This window comes from Phaethon aethereus (assembly GCF_964289735.1).
Source record: "Phaethon aethereus genome assembly, chromosome: 2".
NCBI lineage: Eukaryota > Metazoa > Chordata > Aves > Phaethontiformes > Phaethontidae > Phaethon > Phaethon aethereus.
Genome location: NC_138582.1, coordinates 48101596 through 48121466, shown reverse-complemented (window position 1 = coordinate 48121466; position 19871 = coordinate 48101596). Strand labels below are relative to the sequence as shown.

General features: G+C 42.6%; 1 protein-coding gene across 1 annotated transcript in view; it reads right to left on the bottom strand.

The window, feature by feature from the left end:
- Positions 1 to 14634, bottom strand: part of LOC309417482 (ethanolaminephosphotransferase 1-like) — a gene marked incomplete at both ends in the record, with an annotated part of 55542 nt that extends 40908 nt beyond the window's left edge. The window contains one exon of the mRNA XM_082014989.1: positions 14584 to 14634. Coding sequence (XP_081871115.1) covers positions 14584 to 14634 — 51 coding nt within the window. The remainder of the gene's footprint in view (positions 1 to 14583) is intronic.
- Between the last annotated feature and the right edge of the window lie 5237 nt (positions 14635 to 19871).

The window sequence follows — 19871 nt, the reverse complement described above, 5'->3', positions numbered from 1 at the left end:
CAGAAATACAAGTCCATCCTGAATTGCTGTTGTCTAGTTTCTCCTCAGAGGACAGTATCATGTTTTATCCTGCCTTGAGACTGCAGAACACAGACTCCGAACAATCTGTGGAAGAACGATCTTAACTGATCTTAACTGATCTTAACTGATAACACCACTCACAACTTCTTGAGCCCTGGTGGGTCCACAGTGGAAGAAGTTAGTCATCATTGTGGTGGTATATATAATTCTTCCAGAAATTCTTGGACTTTGAGAGTGCATATATGACTTATGTTGTTAACATGATGCATGTGACTCACATAAAGCTTCAGATATATCTATATACAGCATTGTCCAAACATCACGTGTGGACAATGGGAATAAGATAGCGATGTGTTAGACCACAATTTATCGAAGCAGAAGAGCTGATGACAGAGAGGCTTTCATTTCACCCAACTTCAGCTAACAGCTAATTGTTCTCTCTATAGTTAATTTATCGACCTCTCTTAGCCAACTACCTTTTGGATTATATTGCACTCTGGAAGTACCTGTTTCAAGTCACTAATTATCAAAGGTTCCTAGACACTTGTCTTAAACTGAGGCATCTTTTAGGTGACTGAAGTCTGGCAAGATTAATCTCAGTTTCAGTATCCCCGTTCACCAAGCTTTTACACACACACTTAACCTGCACATATCTGAGCTAAAAGCTTTCAGTGGACAAGTGCAAGCATGACAAGAGATTAATGCAGCATGCCTTGGGTTTTGAATGCACAGTCCATGACTTTTCATCTAATCTTTCCAAGGCTACTAAGTGCTTAAGAACTCTTCCACACATTTCCTTTTTCTATCTGCATACAAAGGATACGCATTAATTACTTTCTGGACAAAACAAAGTATTTGCTTAGTTATTTTGTAATTTGTGGTTAAGTCTTAATCACAGATAATAAATGTAGTATACTTGTAAAATTATTGTAACACAGCTACATGTTGTGAATACATACTGGCAAATATCCAAGAAATCACCTATCAGCTGCTGGTCCAACTGGGCAGACTAACTTTCCAGAGGGAATAAAATGTACAGTTTAGTGAAGTGTACATCACTGATTTTTTTTCTAAAAATACTGGAAGTGTCACTTAAGTGTATCATTTTTCTCTGCTTCTGCCACCCATATTATTTAAAACATGACACAATTCTGTCATCAACAGCTTTTCTGCCAGAATATATATTAGAATTCTTAAATACATTACCTCAGAAAAAATTAATTTGCAGGTAAAACTGAAGTTTTCACTATTCCGTATGTATTTGCTGTATTTTATACTGTAACTTTCAAACATTGATTATTACAACTGATTGATCTTTTGACGGTCCAGCTTGCATGCAAATTTACCCAGTCTGAACTGTTTATGGGCTTTGCTTACATTTATGCCAAAAATAACAACAATACCAAGCCATACAATACCTATGTCAATAGAACAGTCAGCTAGTACTTAATTCACATGAGAGCTATGGAAATCCTCTGAAAATGAAGAAAATTCAAAGTATCCGTTAGAACTATTGAGGTTCCAGGTCATCAGGAATCAGCTCAAAGTTTCTCTGTATCTATTGCCCATTTCCTTACCTCAACTGATATTCAAAGGCTATGTGAGGTACGTGATAATTTGCTGACCAGCAAATTAAATTACTTCAGCCATACCTGGATAAGCATGCGCAAAAGTCAAAATATGTGACCTTCGCTCCTCCTCCCACTTTTGCTTTCTCCTTCTTCCCTCCAAAACAAGCCTTAGAAGTCATGAATAAAATCATAAAATCCTGGTTAAATAACGAGAGTAAAATGAGGCTTTCTACCTAAAGTACTCACTGGCTGTCCAGAACTATTACTTGCTCCCAGGAGAAAAAAAAGAAAACTAATCTTATTTCTTTAAAATTATTCTCTCATATAGAAAATATAAGAGATTATATAGGGATTATAGGTTGTCTATATTTTCTTAAATGGAAAATATAAGAGATTATGTAGTTTACCAACATATCTCTACGTAATAGACACGAACATAAGACACAGTCAGCTTTTTGTTTGCTTGACGGTTTCCAAAATCAAGCCTCAAAAATCAAAACAGTCCTTAGTAAAAAAAGGTAGAATTACAGCCAGCTTGTCACCTAAAGACTTCTCAAGACACATCACACTTCATCCTGTTCATTCCTATGTCTGTGGCTGAACCGTGGTCCTCTGGGTGGGGCAGGAGCATTCAGCAGATGTGCAGAAGAATGGAAATGTGCTCTTTTCTCGTCAGTAATCTGTTTTAGCCAGACCAAAGGAAACACCCATGGAAAAAGCATTCTGCTAGTTTTCTGTCACGGCAAAAATAAAACTCAACAAATAAAATCTGGTATACAGTTTAACACTCTGCTTTGCTCTGCTCCCAAGAAGCTACTAACCTGAAGGCCATGAAATCCTCAGGAGTTTAATGTTCATGGCTGCCCAGAAAAGCAAATCACTGAGTAACATGCTCACATTACGATCAATGAGCATGAATGCAAGAGTGCACTGAACCTGATTTTAAAAAGTACTGCCATTTGCTCTTGGATAATTCTGTCCTTTTCAGGGCACTTACACTAGAAAACAGAAATGAAGAATAAACCTCTTGGAGGTTTTTAAGTGCAGGACTGATACAAGTGCTAAGCTCTCTCCAGCAAACACTTTCTGCACTAGAAAAGGGATCTTGACTGTCCTTATAAAAAGAAGAAGGGCTTGGATTAATCATAAAGCTTCTGTTAAGTATTTTTAAAAGAGGTTGTAATAGTTGGGAGGGAATGGCAGTAGTGAGGGAATAAGAAAAATGGCATTAATTGACTCCATCTGACTGCCAAATTCAAAAATGCTTCTGTTTTTTTTTAATAGCTGGTATCTTCTTGAAAGCCATCTGCTTTCCATCTCTGCATTAATAATGGCTTCTAGCAGAGCTAGAAATGAGAATACAAACAGCAGACACATGTGCACACATATATGTTGACTCAGGTGGCACATGTAAGATGTGCTTATGCTCTGTGTTCCCACATCTTAATCTCCATCCAGGGGATCCAGCACAGCATCAAGTCCTTACTGGTCAGCTGTATTGGAGGGAAGAGGAAAGATGAGAGGATTATGGTGAAGGGGGAAAAAGGTCTAAACAATAGGAAAAATAAGAGTAAGGAAAAAAAGTAATTGCGAAAAACAAGAGAAAGAAAAATAAGCCAAGACAAAGGTCTGGCTACACAGAAGAGAGACAACTATTCTGGAGTGGCAGAGCAGGGCCAACCCACCCATGGGTCAAAAGCAGTCGCAGTGACCAAGGTCTGCGCTGCTAAATACAAGACGAACGGTACCTTCTGGCTCACATCCACACAGCTTAGAAACACCTCTCCTTATTGCAAACCGGTCGCATCCACACCTCACAGCACTTGGCAGAGGGGTTTTGGGCCTCATCATCTGGCCCTGAACACCTAACACATTATTACCATTGAGTATGTTTCAGTTTCAAAGTATCTAAAACAATCTGGGGACCACATTGTAACCCAGCAATACTGCATTTTCAGAGCATGGAAGTGAGAGATGTGTGTTGTGCACATTCAAAGATCCAAATGCCCATGTTGGGAGAGTGCTGAAGGATGGCAAAAGCCAAAAAATGGTGCATGCTGCCTCCAGAATTGACTATATCCAAAATAAAGCCTAGCTACTGTCTTGGAGAGACCTTCTGGGAAAGAAAAAAAGAACCAGGGAGTGAGCTAATCATTAATCAGAGCAGACAGCTGAATCTTCACTGGGGTCCCCGGCCCTCCTCAGCCTTGCACTGTGGAGGTACCCAAAGAGTAAAATTTTGGAATGACTACAATGACAAGAAGAATATAAAAGCGTGTCCACACAAACTTCAGAGTCAGGAGAGAAAGCAAGTTGTGGGAAACGTAGTTGCATTAACTGCTGGGAGATAGTTATTTTACCTCCAGCTGGTCCTTATGCTAACAGACTATTCCTTTTCTGTACTTAAATTACCTTATTCCAGGTAGCACCGAACTGTGCCGTACAGTCATACCCATTCAAAAATACACAGTCAAACTGTTGTGAATTGTTTACATTTGAATTGTTGGCATCAAAATGACTCTGTAGGTTTTAATTTCATATTAGTAGCATCAAATTTGCAACACTTCACGCTCCTGCCCAGAAATCAGCAAATTTTAATTTTTCATTAACTTCATGAATCAGCACAGGATTTATTATCTCCATTGTATATGCTGGAAGACTGAAACACAGATGGGCTGTGATTCACCCTAACAGTATATAGCAAAGGATACAGCCACAATATTGTTACAGGTGTCATATTTATATATACAATTTAAGTCTAAGTAATACCAGTTTATGCAAATAAAGTCTGCCCATATTAGCTCAACTTTATACTTGAGTTCACTTTTACAAAAGGAAATAAAGAAGTCTATTAAAAATGTGAAGGCTGAAAAGCTTCTTTCCAAGACAAACTAATGTTTAAAACAGCTGTATATCAGATAGTAATCATGATTTAGGTTGTAGTATATTGAGTACATGGTTCTGTGATCCCTCTAATATTTCATATGAAGTTAGATGCCTGTTATGGAAGAATACACTAGCTGTTCCCAGGTGGAAAAGATGAGAACCATCTAACAATGATGTAAGGACTTAGATACATAAATATTACATATATATAACATAAATATAACACAAATACTGTGATAATGGCTCTTTTCCTGGAAGCAAACTCAGCTAGGTCAGGCACAGGTATGGAAGAGCCCCAGGATGTACGTATGTTCTGATGTTCTAACAGCTCAATGGTCCTGCAGGCTTGGGGAACCTCCTCTTAAATCAAGTGTTCACTCAATTTGTGTTACCCATGCAAAAAAGATCTCCCTCTATTAGTGAACAATACCTGGCAAAGGAGGAAATGATGGAAAAGGGTGAGAACACGTAAAGAAGTTACTACAAGATAACTGTTTGCCTCACGATGCACCACAGCAGATGAACCTGTGCATGTCATTACCTCATGATGAGTGATGAATTGAGGTAACCTCTGCCTAAATGTAAAAGGATCAGGTACTTCATATTTTCTGCGAGGGAAGCACCAAAGCGAGAGCAGCTGAAATGCAGTAGTTCCCCACACACCTTCTTCCACATAAATTATCTTGTTCCCTCACTCTAAAACTGGTTAAAAGTGTTAGCAAAATTTAAAGTGTTATCGAAGTTTTAAATGAGCTTTGAACCTGTAGTGATTTACATCTGTTCAAAATGAATGAATAGGAGAAGGGGGGAAACAAATAATTTTCTCCTCCTCCTCCTCCTAAATTAACTTTTCATGAAGATAGTTGAAGACAGCCTAAGCCAGCTGACAATCAAATTCAAAATAGGCAAAATTATAGTCTTTAAACAAGTGAAAATAACAACTCCACAGAGTGGTCTTCCACAATATTTGCACAATGATGTATTTCCACAATGCCACCCGGACCAATCACTTCTCCAGCACGCATAAATCTAAGTTTGTTGTCATCTGTCCTATAGTTATATAGAGGGACCTACATCTTGGATGGAAAATTTTGAGGGATCTGCTGATGGAAAAGCTTTTAAAAATTATGTTCCACAGCTTATCTTTGAAATAAAAAATGAAAAGATTTACACAAGTGATGAGGTTTTACTGTCTACCATCTATGACACAGCTATCCTCCCAGGGCCAGCACAGCACGAGTGGCCCCTTCCTTGGGTGCCCATGGGCAGAGGCTCTCGGATGCTGAGGGCAGTGGCCAGGTGCCAGCCCAGGTCCCTGGGAGCCTTCAGCTGAGTCTCTGCCGGTGGGACAGGATGGGCTGCTAGGCCCTGCCCTGCCACCCCGGGGCGCCCACTGCCCCCAGCCATCATGGCATCCTGACAGCTACCAATACCTTACTGTGGCTTCTTTTATCACATCTATCTGATTATGCAATTTCACAATATCTGTGTTTTGCAACTAACGGGAAAGGGAAGGAATGAGGATGCACTGGGGGAAGAATAGCCTGTTGTGCGTTGGATGAGTTTTGTGTGGTTTTGAAGGCTGCAAGATGACCCTCCCAATCCATGGCATGAACCAGTCGCTATTAAAGAGAGCTCAGTGAGAACTCTTCCTTCTGGACAAATTGAACTTTCAACATGCAACATGAACTTTCCTTCTGTGGAATCTCACACTTTTGGAATTACACAAAAATTAAAGAAAATACTGAAATACTGATACATTGGGTAACAATTTTCCATCCACCGTTCAGATTGCTAGAATACATTAAATACGTGGGGCTTAATTTTACTTTAGATACACTTTTACAGGTTTGTAGATGTTATGGGACACGGTCTTGGGTTTTAAAAACGGTGTCACAAAGGGAACGAAGAGAAGTAGACTATAAAACAACAACAGAGCTATACAACATTGTGGATGCCAAATGAATTCCAAATGTTCAGCAGTTTAAAAGTGCTGATGTATTCCAAAACACAGTCCTGCTCTTTCTAATAATAAAATTACTTTATGTTATATCATCATTTAGTTATTCATAAATAACGGCTTGGATTTAGTATCTCCTATTGCTTAAACAGTTTGGACAGTTTGGACTACCCTGCCTTTTTCCCCCACCCATTTTTTTATTATTAGGCCACCAATACCTCAGTCCAGGAGTTATAAGCCCCTAAGACATCTAGGGCTGAAGCATATAATGTACAAGTAGAAACTAAAGAACAGGGTTTGTAATTTAGCCTGGAAAAGAGTAGGTGGTGGTAGACATGTAATTGCATCTTCAAGTGCAAATGTTTCTCCTTATATCCAGTGTGAAGGTGTCTTATCTCAGCTTGTGCCTGTTGTCTGTTGTCTTCCCACCATGCACTGTTATAAAGAGCCTGGCTTCATCTTCTCAAGGACTTTTCCATAGGTACTGAGGGGCTGCTGCCAAGTACCCCTGAAGATGTCTCAACTCCAGGACAAACAAGCTCCAGTCCCTCAGCTTCTCCTCACAGAACAAGTGCTCCTGCCCCAGCTACTCTGGTGGCCTCCACCAAACTTTCTCCAGTGTGTTGACATCTTTCTTGTACTGGGGACCCAAAACTGTACACAGTATTCTAATGTGGCCTAGTGAAGAACAAAAATTACTTCCTGCTTACTTAATGGGCTACTGTTAATACAACCCAGGATGCTGTTGACCTCCTTTGCTGTCAGGGCACACTGAGGGCTTGTGTTCAGCTTCCTGCTTGCCACAATGCCATCTGCCAGGAGTAAGGGGCTGATGGATCACGGACCTGGAGAGTAGTTATGCTTGAAGTGTGTAATCTATGAGAGACATCAGAGACACAATACAACTGAGAAAGAAGCACATTTTGGGGCAAGAAGTCATAATGTGCTGGCCCCAAGAGTTAGGTTCTCGCTCACTATGTGAGCCTAGATAGATCTGATTCTTTGCTGACAGGACTGTAAGCACCAGACCAGGAAGAGGCGGAGAGGGGATAACATTGGAAGTCAGCAACCATTTTTCAATCGACAGTAATTATATTAAAGCTGCTGACTAAGCCTTCAGGAAAAGGCTCTGTTTAATGGGACACCTTCAAAAACTTAACAGTGAAACCAAAATGATGGAAAAGAACACAGAAACACAGTTAAATATTGAGCAAGGATAACAGAAGGCAGATGCACATTCGTTGCCATAAAGGGGCAACTCTAGAAGCTGGCCCAGATTGGCAAAAGTACAAATCCTGCTAAAAAACAAGACCTGCACACTCAAGGAACCGCACAAAAGATCCTTAACTATCCCTACTCAAAGAAGCTCTAGCATGGCAACGAAGTTGATTTCTGTGTACTTTTTGTGTAGATTTGTCTTCTACAGTTGGTAAAGGGAAAGACAGTAAGATTCTGTGCCACATCTCTCTGAGTGCGTGTACAAACATGTGTGTTTTCGGAGGTGCCAGCAGCCCTTCAAAGATCAAAGAGTAGACCGAATTCCCACACAGCTGGAGCTCTGCCAGAGTGTGTACCTCAGTCTCCGGGGAACCCAAAGAAACTGCTCTAGGCCAAAAAGGGGAGACATTAAAATTGGGTTGCAGTTTTCATGAGGGATGCCAAACAAGGGATCTGTACAACATATGCTAAACAGTTGTGTGATCTAGTATCCCGACGCATAGGAGAGGAAGTATTTCACAGAAAGATGCAAAAACCCAATTCCTCCCTTTACAAAACAACCCTTATAAGAATGGTTCCCCTAGATTTATAACAAATAATCCACATCCAAATCACAGATACATCTTTGCAATTAGTCTTCTATTAAAACACAGATTAATAAAAAATAAATTCATGAGTACATAAATGTGTATACATGCAGATCCCACACATAAAAATCCAATAAGCATTTCAGAACACTAACATCTCTTGATAAAGCAATAAAATTAAATTATGTGGCTGGTATTTGCACTTTTATGTGATTCAACAAGGCATACAACTCTTTATATTCAGTGTATTTGTCCCAAAAGTGATCTAATGAACCTTTGTAAATTCATGGGTGTAATGTGGCACTCAAAAACATGTACAATTACACCATCATTGGGAAAAAAGTCCTGTGGCAAGTAATATCAAATGCAGCATCTCTATGATGTGATTTCATTATGATGTTGGCTCATTAACATTAGCATATTATATGTAGAAGGAAAATAAGGATTACAAAGCTCTTGAAATGCTACATTATGTCAGCTACCATTACAACAGGATGAGGAATAAGAAATGGTGTGCGCACAAAGACAGTATTTCAGAATTATGTAATTCAGTTGGCCCACAATTCTTCTACACATGAATACAGTGACAGAAAATGTAAAGGTAATGAATGACTTGTTTTATTTCATATATTATTCAACAACTTTTAATTACACCCCCAGTCTTCCAATCCATCAAAGTAATATGAAGAAGACTGCAAGGTTTTATTTGTAGAACAGTGGGCTGTTGTCTCAATGGTTTTATGGAAGGTAGAAAATGTTCGTTTTCACTGCCTCAGATATTCAAGGATTTTATTAAACTGAGGTGGTTTCTAAGTACAGCAGATAAAACTGATTATAACTGTTTTTAAATAATATCTGGAATAAAATTTAGGAAAAAACCCTAAAACTACCATCTACAAAAACACTATTTAATAAACACTGTACTCAACATGTATCGAATTGTCCATGATAATCATGAACAGTATTAACCGTCTCCTAAGAAGTTCAACATAGATACCCAAAAGAAATTCTCCTATTCTAAATTTTCAAAATCATGTAATACCCTTGTGCTACCAGAGTCGAAAGCAAAACTCCTGTTCAATCTATGTGAGCAGAACCCATTATGTTTCTAAATTTCACAGTTAAACAGGTAGCCTTGGAAATGCATAGACTTAACAGAAATCCAGTCTTCTATTTTTCCACACTGGACCAATCCTGAACTTCCAGAAAATAATTCTCTAGATCATACTCATGACACTTTGCTCTTTTGGTAAGAGTCAGTATGAGAGAAACAATCAAGCCTTGAAATGTGATCATCATGTATGATCTTTTTTCTCTAACCTACCAAAACGAGGGCTGGGATGTAACCTGAGAGGTCTCCTAGTCCAACGTGTTCACCTAAGGTAGGATCATGCTTAGGAGACATTCAGGAAGCAGATCAAGTTACCATGAGGTAACGAGCCACTGGCTTCCAATTGCTTGCAATAAACGACTATGTCAGCAGATTAAAATAGAACGCATTATCCAAAACTTTGCTAAAAAATGTGTAACCAACTGTTTATTAAGACTCAACACTAGAGTTTAGATCCTGCCTGAAAGAAATCGAGCCATTTCTTAAGACTGATAAAACAATTCCACAGCCCACCCTAGTACCTGTTCCAGCACTTAAATACCCTTATCAACACAAGATTGACATAGTACCCACCTTAAATTTCTCTTCGTGCAGCCAAAACATATATATATTGTCTTTCTTGAAAAGGGTATGCATAAAAGTCTAATTGGCTGTTATGCTCTTACTCTCACAGTACTCAGACTGTTTCTCACAGTTCATCTTTTCTAAGCCTCTTAATATTCCTAATGCCATTCTGTGGATTTTAAACCGTGTGCCAAAGCAAGCAGGACACGTTATTTCAACTGATACCCGATCAGTACATCAGCTACAGCAGTATATGTAAGCCTTTGACATATCTATGACACTTCTCACTAGAGCTTTTTCCTCTTTATTATAACAGCCACAACATTGCTGACACACTGATCCCCAGATCTTTTTTGCAGTCTGCTGCCTCTTATTTTATGTTTAAAATGTTGATTTTTTCCCCTAAGCATTGTACCTTGTTTACTGAATTTCTTTGTATTGATCTCTAGACCTTATATCACTTTTCCAAGAACATTTTAAATCATACACCTATTCTTCAAAGTGCTTTAGTATCACATGAAAATTTTACAAGAGTAATCTCTCTTCTGCTAATTAATGAAAGTATTGAACAGCAACAGAGCCGGGACAGAGAGACAGCTCTGTAGGTATGACAGCATTTGACAGAACCTCCTATTTTGACAAAGAGCTTAAAATTACTCTGTAGAGTAATGTGTTTCCATTTTACACTGATTTCATCCTACTTACCTCTACCTACTTTACTTACAAGAATGTGGAACAGTATCAGAAGTCTCACTGAAATGAAACCACATACTAACCTCCCCTTCTCCACACAGGGAGTTACCCTTTAAAAATGGCTTAGAGGATAGAAACAGTGTGGACATACCAAGATGAAAATGTGGAACCTTAGACCTTAATTTTTTATGTTGTCTCTCACTTTTTAAATCGTATTTTCCAAGGCCCGTTCTTTGAGTCAAGCCTCTATAGTTTGTCCTTAGATCTCTCTTATTCTGAAAGAGGATAAGGTGTCAAAGGTTTCTGGCTTGGAAAACCTCAGTGCATCAGGGCTGTAGAAAAGCTGATTCATGGCAGATTTGCAAGGGAAATCCTAAGATCACAGTGATGAGAAGAGGCAATGGCAACAAGAGCTCATCATTAATGTTACTGCATTCTGGTGAGGAGGATAAAAGTAAAGAACCAAATTCTGCTTTTATGTGTACTCATCTCCTGGCTGTCTCAGAACTGCTTGTTTCCAACAGAAACCCAAACAGGTGGAAAAAGGCAGCTGTGCAATTCCGTGGGTGCTCTGCTGGAACTGCAAAATGCTGATAACAGAAATGTAAAAGCAGGAACAACATGACCTAAGTGCTACAATTGCAGCTGGTTGTAGCATTTTGGCTGTGTCACTCCAGGTCCTAGGGAACAGCACAAAATCCAAGTATCAGCTTCTTCTGCTCTACAGTTGCAGCAAATCATCTGTGCTGGCAACTGCCCTGAAATCAGTACCTGCCCACCTGCCCCTGTGGGGCAAGAAGACAGCTGAATTATCACAGCAGCAATACTCAGGGTTGCGTCTGAACTGTCTCATCGTCACATCTCCACCTGTTCTCTGTGCACTTTCGAGCAGAAAAGGGAAAACTGAATCTCTGGATCCCCATTAACATGCAGAATAGACCAAGAAGAGTAGATTTGTAAAGTGAAACAGGTAAGCCTAAGGATCCGATGTCCCTGTTATGAGGATTTCAGGAAGTTTTATGCTGAACTGGTTCCAGAATGATACCATGGACTGAGTGTGTGGGGTGTACTTGGGCGTTCCTAGTACATCTGGTTTAGATTCATTCAAAGGGAATTAATTTTGTGTGCTCCAGGATCACTCTGTGATATAAATCAAAGCTTGGTAATAGGGGAAAACTTGCTTCAAAAGCATGATAAACATGCTCCTGACAAGGCTAAATGGTGCTGAAGTCTTTGCGTTCATGAGGTCTGCCATTCCCTTTGCACAGAGCTGCACCGGTTTGCTTGCCAAGGCCCTCCTCCAACTGTGGGCAGGAGACAGAACGTGGCTGAGACATACAATTGCGGCATTCACAGCAGAGAAATTAGTTCAGCTGTGTGAAAATTTAGAAAACTAAGCAGTAATTTTTTTCAGGCAAACTTTACCTTTATGAAATGGAGATGATTACACAAATTATTCTTTTAAGCTGTGTTATGATCAGCTCCCAGTTACCTGTGAATAAATTGTGCAAAGTGCGGAGCATGTTGAGGTACTGATACTAGTGCAATTACAATGCTGCATTGTGACGCACAACGGAGAGTCAGATGCCCCTACCTAGTTTCCTAGGCACACTTCAGGTCTGGAAGCAATACATTTGTTCTAGCGCAATATCGAACGTGTACTAATAAATCCTTCCAGAGATTATCTAGCTTTTCACAGGGCCAACCCGTGTATCCCTCCACTGTACTGTAGAGCTGGGTCCACCAGGAAAGACCCTACAGAAATAGCCAGGTGGTTGTGAAAAGAAGTAACTCGCATCTGCTGGGCACAGTAATCAGAGTTTAACGCCAGTCCTGCTGACTTGGCAGCAAAGGCAGCAGCAATCTCCTCAGCAGGGCTGGAAAGCTGGAGGAGCAGGATTGAGGTGAGGCCCTAGGCTGAAGGGGAGAACCAAGGAGATAGATGGCAGCCAGAGGGCAAGAAGAGCTTGAAGAGTATGTCTCAGGCCTGGGAGGTGGTGAGAACAAAGCTGTGGTTGTGGTAGCAGCCCTGGGCATGGGAGGGTGAGGTGAGGAGGCAGGGAGGAGGTTGTGGCAGTGATTAGTGTCTCCTTGTCTCTCCTTGCTGCACTCCTTTTGCATTTTTGGAGGACTTTAACTCATTGTAAGCAGCACTTCAGGAATGGGCAGAGCTGCCATCACCTGCCATGTCCTCCTGCAACCTGGAGCATCAAGAAGACAGTGCAGACACCCCACCAGCTTGGCAGCTCTGACCTCAGGCAGCTGTATTTCTCTGGGTGTAACCTGTGTCATTTGGATTCATTTAGCTATTTCCAGGATGTCCCAGTCTCGAGACACCTTGGATAATAGAGAATTGACTATTTGATTTCACCGTTCTAAAACCTGTACTTACAATAGTTTTCCAGAACACAGTTGAATAAATACCTAAAGTGTGTCGGCTGATTCCTATAGTTAAGAAAACTACCTAACATATTTTATGACCCTTGCAATGCTCCCAAGAAAACAAAGTAATTTTAATATATTCAGCTGAAATGTTTTGATATGTGATTCTGTCTCTTGGTAGTCATTTGCCCTGTAATTCATAAGTAGTACACAACGATTACAAGTTTTTAAAAAAAATCTTATTTTGATTCTTCCCCATATGCATTTGCTGCAGCTACTTCCATTCAAGTGATAAGGAAGAATGTAATACAGATCTTCCCTGCATTTCTACTATAAACTCAAATATTTCAGGAAAGTTGCTAAAATAATAATGTCTGTTTATGCTAAAAATAGCTTTTTATTTTTCCTCTGGTGATCTCAGTTGAGACTGCAGCTCCGCTGTTCAAGCACAGGCCTGTGCAACTTACGCCCAGCGACCAGATGCAGCCTGCAGCATGTTCTTATCCCACTCACACTGGAAACACACAAACAAGTTGGTACATTTTAACAAGCTACTGTGCGTAACAAGTTCCTGGTGAGTGACCTGGAAAAGGCTCTTGAAACCGCAGTTACTCCACCATCATTCACCCTCGCAGTGAGCAGGCAGAACTCCTGGCCTGGGGAAGGGCATGGCTTGGTAAAAGCCGGGAGAAGCCGAGTGCCCTCGTTGGAGGACAGGCTGGGAGGGCATGTGGTAAAAGCAAGAAGGCAAGAAGCACAGGGAGTGCAGGGCTGGGGTTGCTTTGGGAAGCTGAACATAAAATGAAAGGTTGGGTGCTGTACTGCTTGTAATGGAGAGCGGGGTGCGGGTGCGTGAACAGGGTGGCACAGCCCATCTCAGACACCTGCACCTCAACTAAAGCAAATTTGGGCAATCCCCCGCAATGCACCCAGCACGTCCTGGGAACAAAACCCAGGTGTCTCATACGTCTGCAACATAATGCTGGTAAATCAAAATATCTAACAATCCACCCATTCGTTTGAATTCTGCAGGCCTGTTATTTGCAAACATGAAGTTTAGTTCAAATTATTTAAAGTAAGCTTTTTTCCCCTGGTTTTCGTATTCATTTCTCAAAGCCAAAGCATTCCTGCATACAAAGAATCTGCACAGAGCCAGACCAGCACCGTCGGTGCGCGCTGTCTTACAGAAATCCCGAATTACGCCCAGCCTCTGCTCCTTTAACACGTGCAGGGCTTTCACAGGTGCTGCCACTCGCTTAAAACCCAGGCAACTCTGTTTCCAACGAGCCCTGCCACTTTGTAAAGGCCCGGTTCCGACCCTCACCCTCACCCTCACTCGATGCGAGCGAGGCCCCGGCTGGGCGGGGGGACGCCCCGCCTGCAGGTGCAGGCTGACCGGGCGGGCACAGGTGGGAGCCCGGCGGCCCCTCCAGCTGTGGCCGAGCCGGCGGGGGCTGCAGGCCGAGCAGGGCTGGGCGTTCAGCCGCGGCGGAGCCGGGCCCTCGGGAGCCCGGACACGCCACACCGGGTGGCCCAGTCGCAGCAGGGACTGCCCCCCGCCCGCTCCGACCCCCGGGCTCTGGCCGTTACCTTGTACTGGCGGAAGCCGTCCAGCTGCCGGCCGCTGACATACCGCCACATCGCCCCGCCGTACGCCGCGCAGGAGGGAGGGAGGGAGGGAGGAGAGGGAGGCGGTGGGGCCGGGGCGGGCGGAGGGCGGCCCCGGGCCGCGCCCCTCGGGCCGGGGCCTGCCCCCCGCTGCCGGCCACCCGCCGCGGCACCGCCGTCCCGCCGCGGCCGGGCCGCGTGGGGCCGGGTGCCCGCCGGCGGTGGCCTCTCCCCGGGCGGCTGCCGTCCGTGGGGCCAGGCGTTTCGCCGCGGCGCCAGGAGGTTCCTCCGGCCTCGCTGCCAGCCTGCTGTGAGCGTCTTTTAAAGACCTTCCCTGGCGCCATGGCGCCGGGCACCGGAGTCCGCGGCAGGCTGCCGCGGCCGCAGCGAGCCGTAGGCCAAGCGACGTTGCAGTGTCAGGCCCCAAAACGTTTTTTTCTGGTTAAAGGCGTGTTAAAGATGCCACGTTTATAGTACAGGTGAAGATGTGCCTGTGAGGACAGTATACAGAACGTTGTTACTTAGGTGACGTGTTTTAGAAACAGGTGGCACTGAGGATTAGACTTCATTGGTATTCCTTTCCAGCAATAATCTGCCTCTCGCATCTCTTATTATTAGAACACCCGCACCTTCATACCACATCAGTCTGCAGTACGTTCTGCACCTGGTGTAGGCAAAAGGCTGGAAAAGATCAGAAGTAATGTTTCAGCCACAAATGCACTTAAGCATATAGCATGACACCTTGTGCTCCCTTCGCTGGGCACTGTTAGAGGGAGAGCTGAAATCGTACACATCAGGGGCTGAGATCTTATTGACCGAATGGAATCCATCCAGAAATGAGATCAATTAAAATCCATTACTTGCACCCCGCAAGCTCTTCCAGGCACCTAATGCATCGCAAGAGCCAGTGTTATTTTACAAACTGTGCAGGTTTGATAGGAATTCTATACGAGTTAAAATCGCAAAGTGCAAACTGCATACAACGGTTCTTGCTCTCAATTATTCATTACACATTGATCACTTGAGATGTGCTTACACCTACATTCTGCTTCCAGCAGCAGCATCTAAACTTCTGCTCTTGAAAACAACCAGAACTGTAGCACTCGGCTGCAAGTTACTGAGTTAAAGCTCGATCCCAGTTAGGAAAGCTAAAGTATTTGAAGCTCATATTTTTCAGGGGCCAACTCTAATTTTAATTAGTGTTCATACCCTGAATTTTGATTTGGGATCCCCTTCACCTCTCATTGTAATTATCATGTTTTAAGTTGTATTATGCTATTGAATTAATCTACAAGGGTATCTAAGAAAAGACTCATGACTACTCCTGTACTCAGCACAAGTTTTTTATGCAAGTAAGTTACTAATACTGACGAGACCATTTTGTAGTTACCACTTTCACTTCTTAACTCCAACACTCATAAGCCTCAAACATGAAAGCAGAAGTTTGACTGAACAAATGTTAGGAGAGTGATGGACAGTGGTAGAAAAGGTGCTCACTTTCCTGAAAGCTAGAAGGTCGCAAAGTATTTTTTTTCTTTGCAGGCCTCTAAATTTATGTTAAAAGAAGATGTGCTGTCATGAAGATACAGATGTAGAAGACATATAGAAATAGCAGACATAGAACACGAATTTTATTTCCTGTTTTTCTCTCAAAACTGTCTTGGTGGTAAATGAAACAATTTTTTTTTTTTTTAAATAAACTCACAAATACTACACTAAACAGAATGTAAAAGACTGCATATATGTAAAAATGCAGTTTCATGAAGTCATACCTCAGCATGTTCTCTGTCTGCTATTGAGCACAGCAAAAGAGGCAGCGTTAGATAAGCTATACTGAAGAGAGGGAAACAGACTGGTGACTGTGTGTGGAACATCACAGAGCAAGCTATGACACAAGTAACGCCAGGTTTGAGAATACTGTGGCAATTATACTGACACATGCTAGCCTTTGATTTAAGAAACTTCCTTGATTTAGGCATCACGATTCATACGAATGGTTGGCCCTTAAGACCAAGCACGCAGGCTAGCCAAGCCCAGGTGTGAGCAGCATCCACGTCCACGTGGGTTACCGCTATACCTGATGTTCTCACTGTTTCCATGCACACCCGTGTTTATGTTTAGAGGGTTATCCTATGGTTACGTTTTTCAAGCTGAGATGTTTTAGAGGTTTTTTTCTGGGCAATTGCTTGAGCTGTGATCCAAGTTGCCTGTCCTACTTGCAGCATTGTGGGAAGAGCAGTGAAAGCAGCCTTGGTGCTGTAGCATGTTCTCTTGTGTCTTTTCTGGAAAATTAATGAGCTGTACCCAGAGAAAAGAGGAGCTCTAACTGGCACCAGCACATGAGCATTGTAACCTGAACAAACTTCCATTTCTTGATCTTGAGTGTGGATAAGACAGGCATTAAGAAAAGAGTCCAAATCAGAGCACAGTTAACTTCCGTTATAGAAAAGGCTCAAGTTTTTTAACAACTGTGGCTGGGACATTCATGACAGTTCAGACATTACTAAGTAAATGACCCAAACATGGCTTTCTGCAGCTCAGAGGGAAATAATACAAGGGTAGATCTGAACCCAATGAAATCAGTAGGGGAATTCTCAGGTCCTCAGTGCTATTCACTAATTATGTGCACTACTGAGAGGAAAGCCGTGATTTATTATTTTGAAAAAGCAGGCATATTGCATCACTGGTACATGCAAGAAGAAGTTAAAAAGAATAACTGTTCCACAGATATGAATGGTATTTAAAAAAAAAAAGGCAAGAAACCAAGCATCAAGACAAGTTATATTCTTCATCCATCAAAATGGTAGGAAAAGAGCTGAGGGCTCAGGGTGGCTTAGAATGAATCCTTGGCTCTCAGTTTTCACTCTCTCTGTCACAAGTTATGTTAATAAATTAATAATTATGGAGTTTCTTGCATAGGGAAAACTGCCTAGTATGGCAACTTTGGCTTTTAATAATTTATGACAGTGTCTTGTTTAATCCCCCGCTTAAAGCTACCTGCTATGCAATAGCCTTTATCTAGGACACATCTAATAGTACATTCCTGCCTACTGCAAGATGATAAGGAAAAGCAGAGAGAAATCATGCAGAGAGCAAACCCCAGATGATTAACTGCCAAAGCAGACGAAGAAGAGATTAATGTTCTCGGAGGAACGGGGGCAGTGGGAGCAGTGTAGGACACCACAGACCTCCTTGGAATATGTAACCCATAGGACTCTAGCAGTGTCCTTCCCTCCCCATCACTGCATGGGCTAAGCATAAATCTATTAATGTTCAGGATGTCTATACTGCAAAGAAGAAAGCTGTTCTAGGGTGGCTAGAATCAGTTTAGAGGCTCAATTTAAGTTACAGGCTCTCTGTAAGTTCTCTTGGTCTGTTAACCTGGTTTATAACTCATGGCTATGTAACCTACTATTAGTACTGAATGCTAGAAAATGATCACATCTGTCCTCAAAAATTGCTGTATCAGTTCCACAGCTGGTTGTCCATTTGCAGTTTCAGTTTGCCCATGGGCAGATAAGGGACCTTCACTAAAGGACCTTAAAGGCGACCTCTAGTTTTGTTTGAGAGCTACTTTTACTGCATCAGCAAAAGTATTCAGAAACCAGTTTGTGAGTTTCAGAATATGGCTAGAATATGGCTCATGGTTAGAAAATGACTGAAAGGAAACAACTTCACTAGGGTAACCAGATTACGGTTGTTAGCTACAACAGGGCTTGCAAGCAACGCAAATGCAGTGAGTGACTGCTGCGTACCGCAGTCCTCTCTCTGCCCCATTCTAGAGCATGGCTGGTGCGCTTGGCCTCGTGCAGGGGAAATGGCCACCACGCCAGTGGGCACTCCTCAGTGAGACATGTAGGATTCTGCAGATAGCGAAGTGTGGCCTGGCCATAGCAGCACGTCTGGTCTCCACAGTCTACATTTAGAGTCGTCGTGATGCTGGTGTTAGTTACAAGCCGTGTGGAGAATCACATAGCTGAGGGACAAGGGGTGCCGAGTATCGGAGGGTACCGGTGGTGCTGGATGACCACCCTCCAGCAAGGGGATGGGTGATTCTGTGCAGGTACAGGCTCCCATGTTCCCAGCAGATGCAGTGTGTATGGGGATTCTCGGGATGCCTATCCATTTCCTACCTGGAAAGGAAAAGTCACTTGTTCTGAAAAGAATATGCTTCAAAACAGAGTGAGCAGAAGCTGTTGCCTTGCACAACATCTCTGCACCGATGCATGGGAACTTCCTCCTTAGCAAGGCAGCTCTTCCCAGTTCTGGCCTGTTCATAGCACTGAAAGACGGTACAACCTTACACTCAGAGTAAAGCAGGCTCATAAAGTAAGCACCATGTGTGAAGGGATATGTTTAAAGAAGATGGAAGGAGTAACAGGAAAAACATAGGGTCTTGGTTTGGGGAAATGTAGGCAGTGGCAGGGCTCTACCTGTTGGTGCTTAGCTGCTTTATGGCAAATTTTGAATTTGAAGGTAGCAACTCCTGAGATGAGCCCCATCATCACAGAGGACCCTTTAAACAGAGAGCCTAATCCTTGTTTCCTCTGCTGCAGCTCACAGCTCCAGAGAGGCTTGCCCTGTATTGTCATGGTGATGAAGGAGTACCACATAAGTTTCACTAGTCTATACTATACTAATAAATAAACCAGGCTTGAATCCATTCTCAGGCTCTGAGGGCAAGTGTCACAGTACATCTTGTGACCATATAATTAAACTCTCTTCTTCAAAGTCAGGGCAGCCTCGTGCCTACTGAAAGTAAGCCCTGGCTTGTGCTACCTGCTAGACAGTGCCCGGGGCACGGCTTGGGAAGAGGCCAGCTGGCAGGGCCCGATCCAGGCCGGGGAGCCTGCTGACAGCTCAGCAGCAAGGACGGTCACAGGACAATACTCAAGCCTGTGCTCTGGCTCCCTCCGGTTCGCTAGTGGGAAAGCCTGCTGCTGAGCACTGGCCCCAGCTGTCCACGCCGCTTACATGTTTCCCTTCTTCCCAACTCTGCTTTGGACAACTCCAGCTCCCTTCAGGCTGCTGTGGAGCAGCATGACCATAGTCATGACAAAACCAGTTATGCTAAAGTAGTATTAATACTGGACCTAAAAGAGGAAACTCAGGTTCTTGAATTTATTAAAATACATAAAGTGTGGTGTTACCAGTACCTCAGTAATTTTAAAATCTTGTTGAATTAAACTAACAGGAAGGACTTTTGTGGGAGTAAACTGGTCTAATGATTGAAATGTAAAAACTGCCACTATTTTCCAGCTCTGAATGTG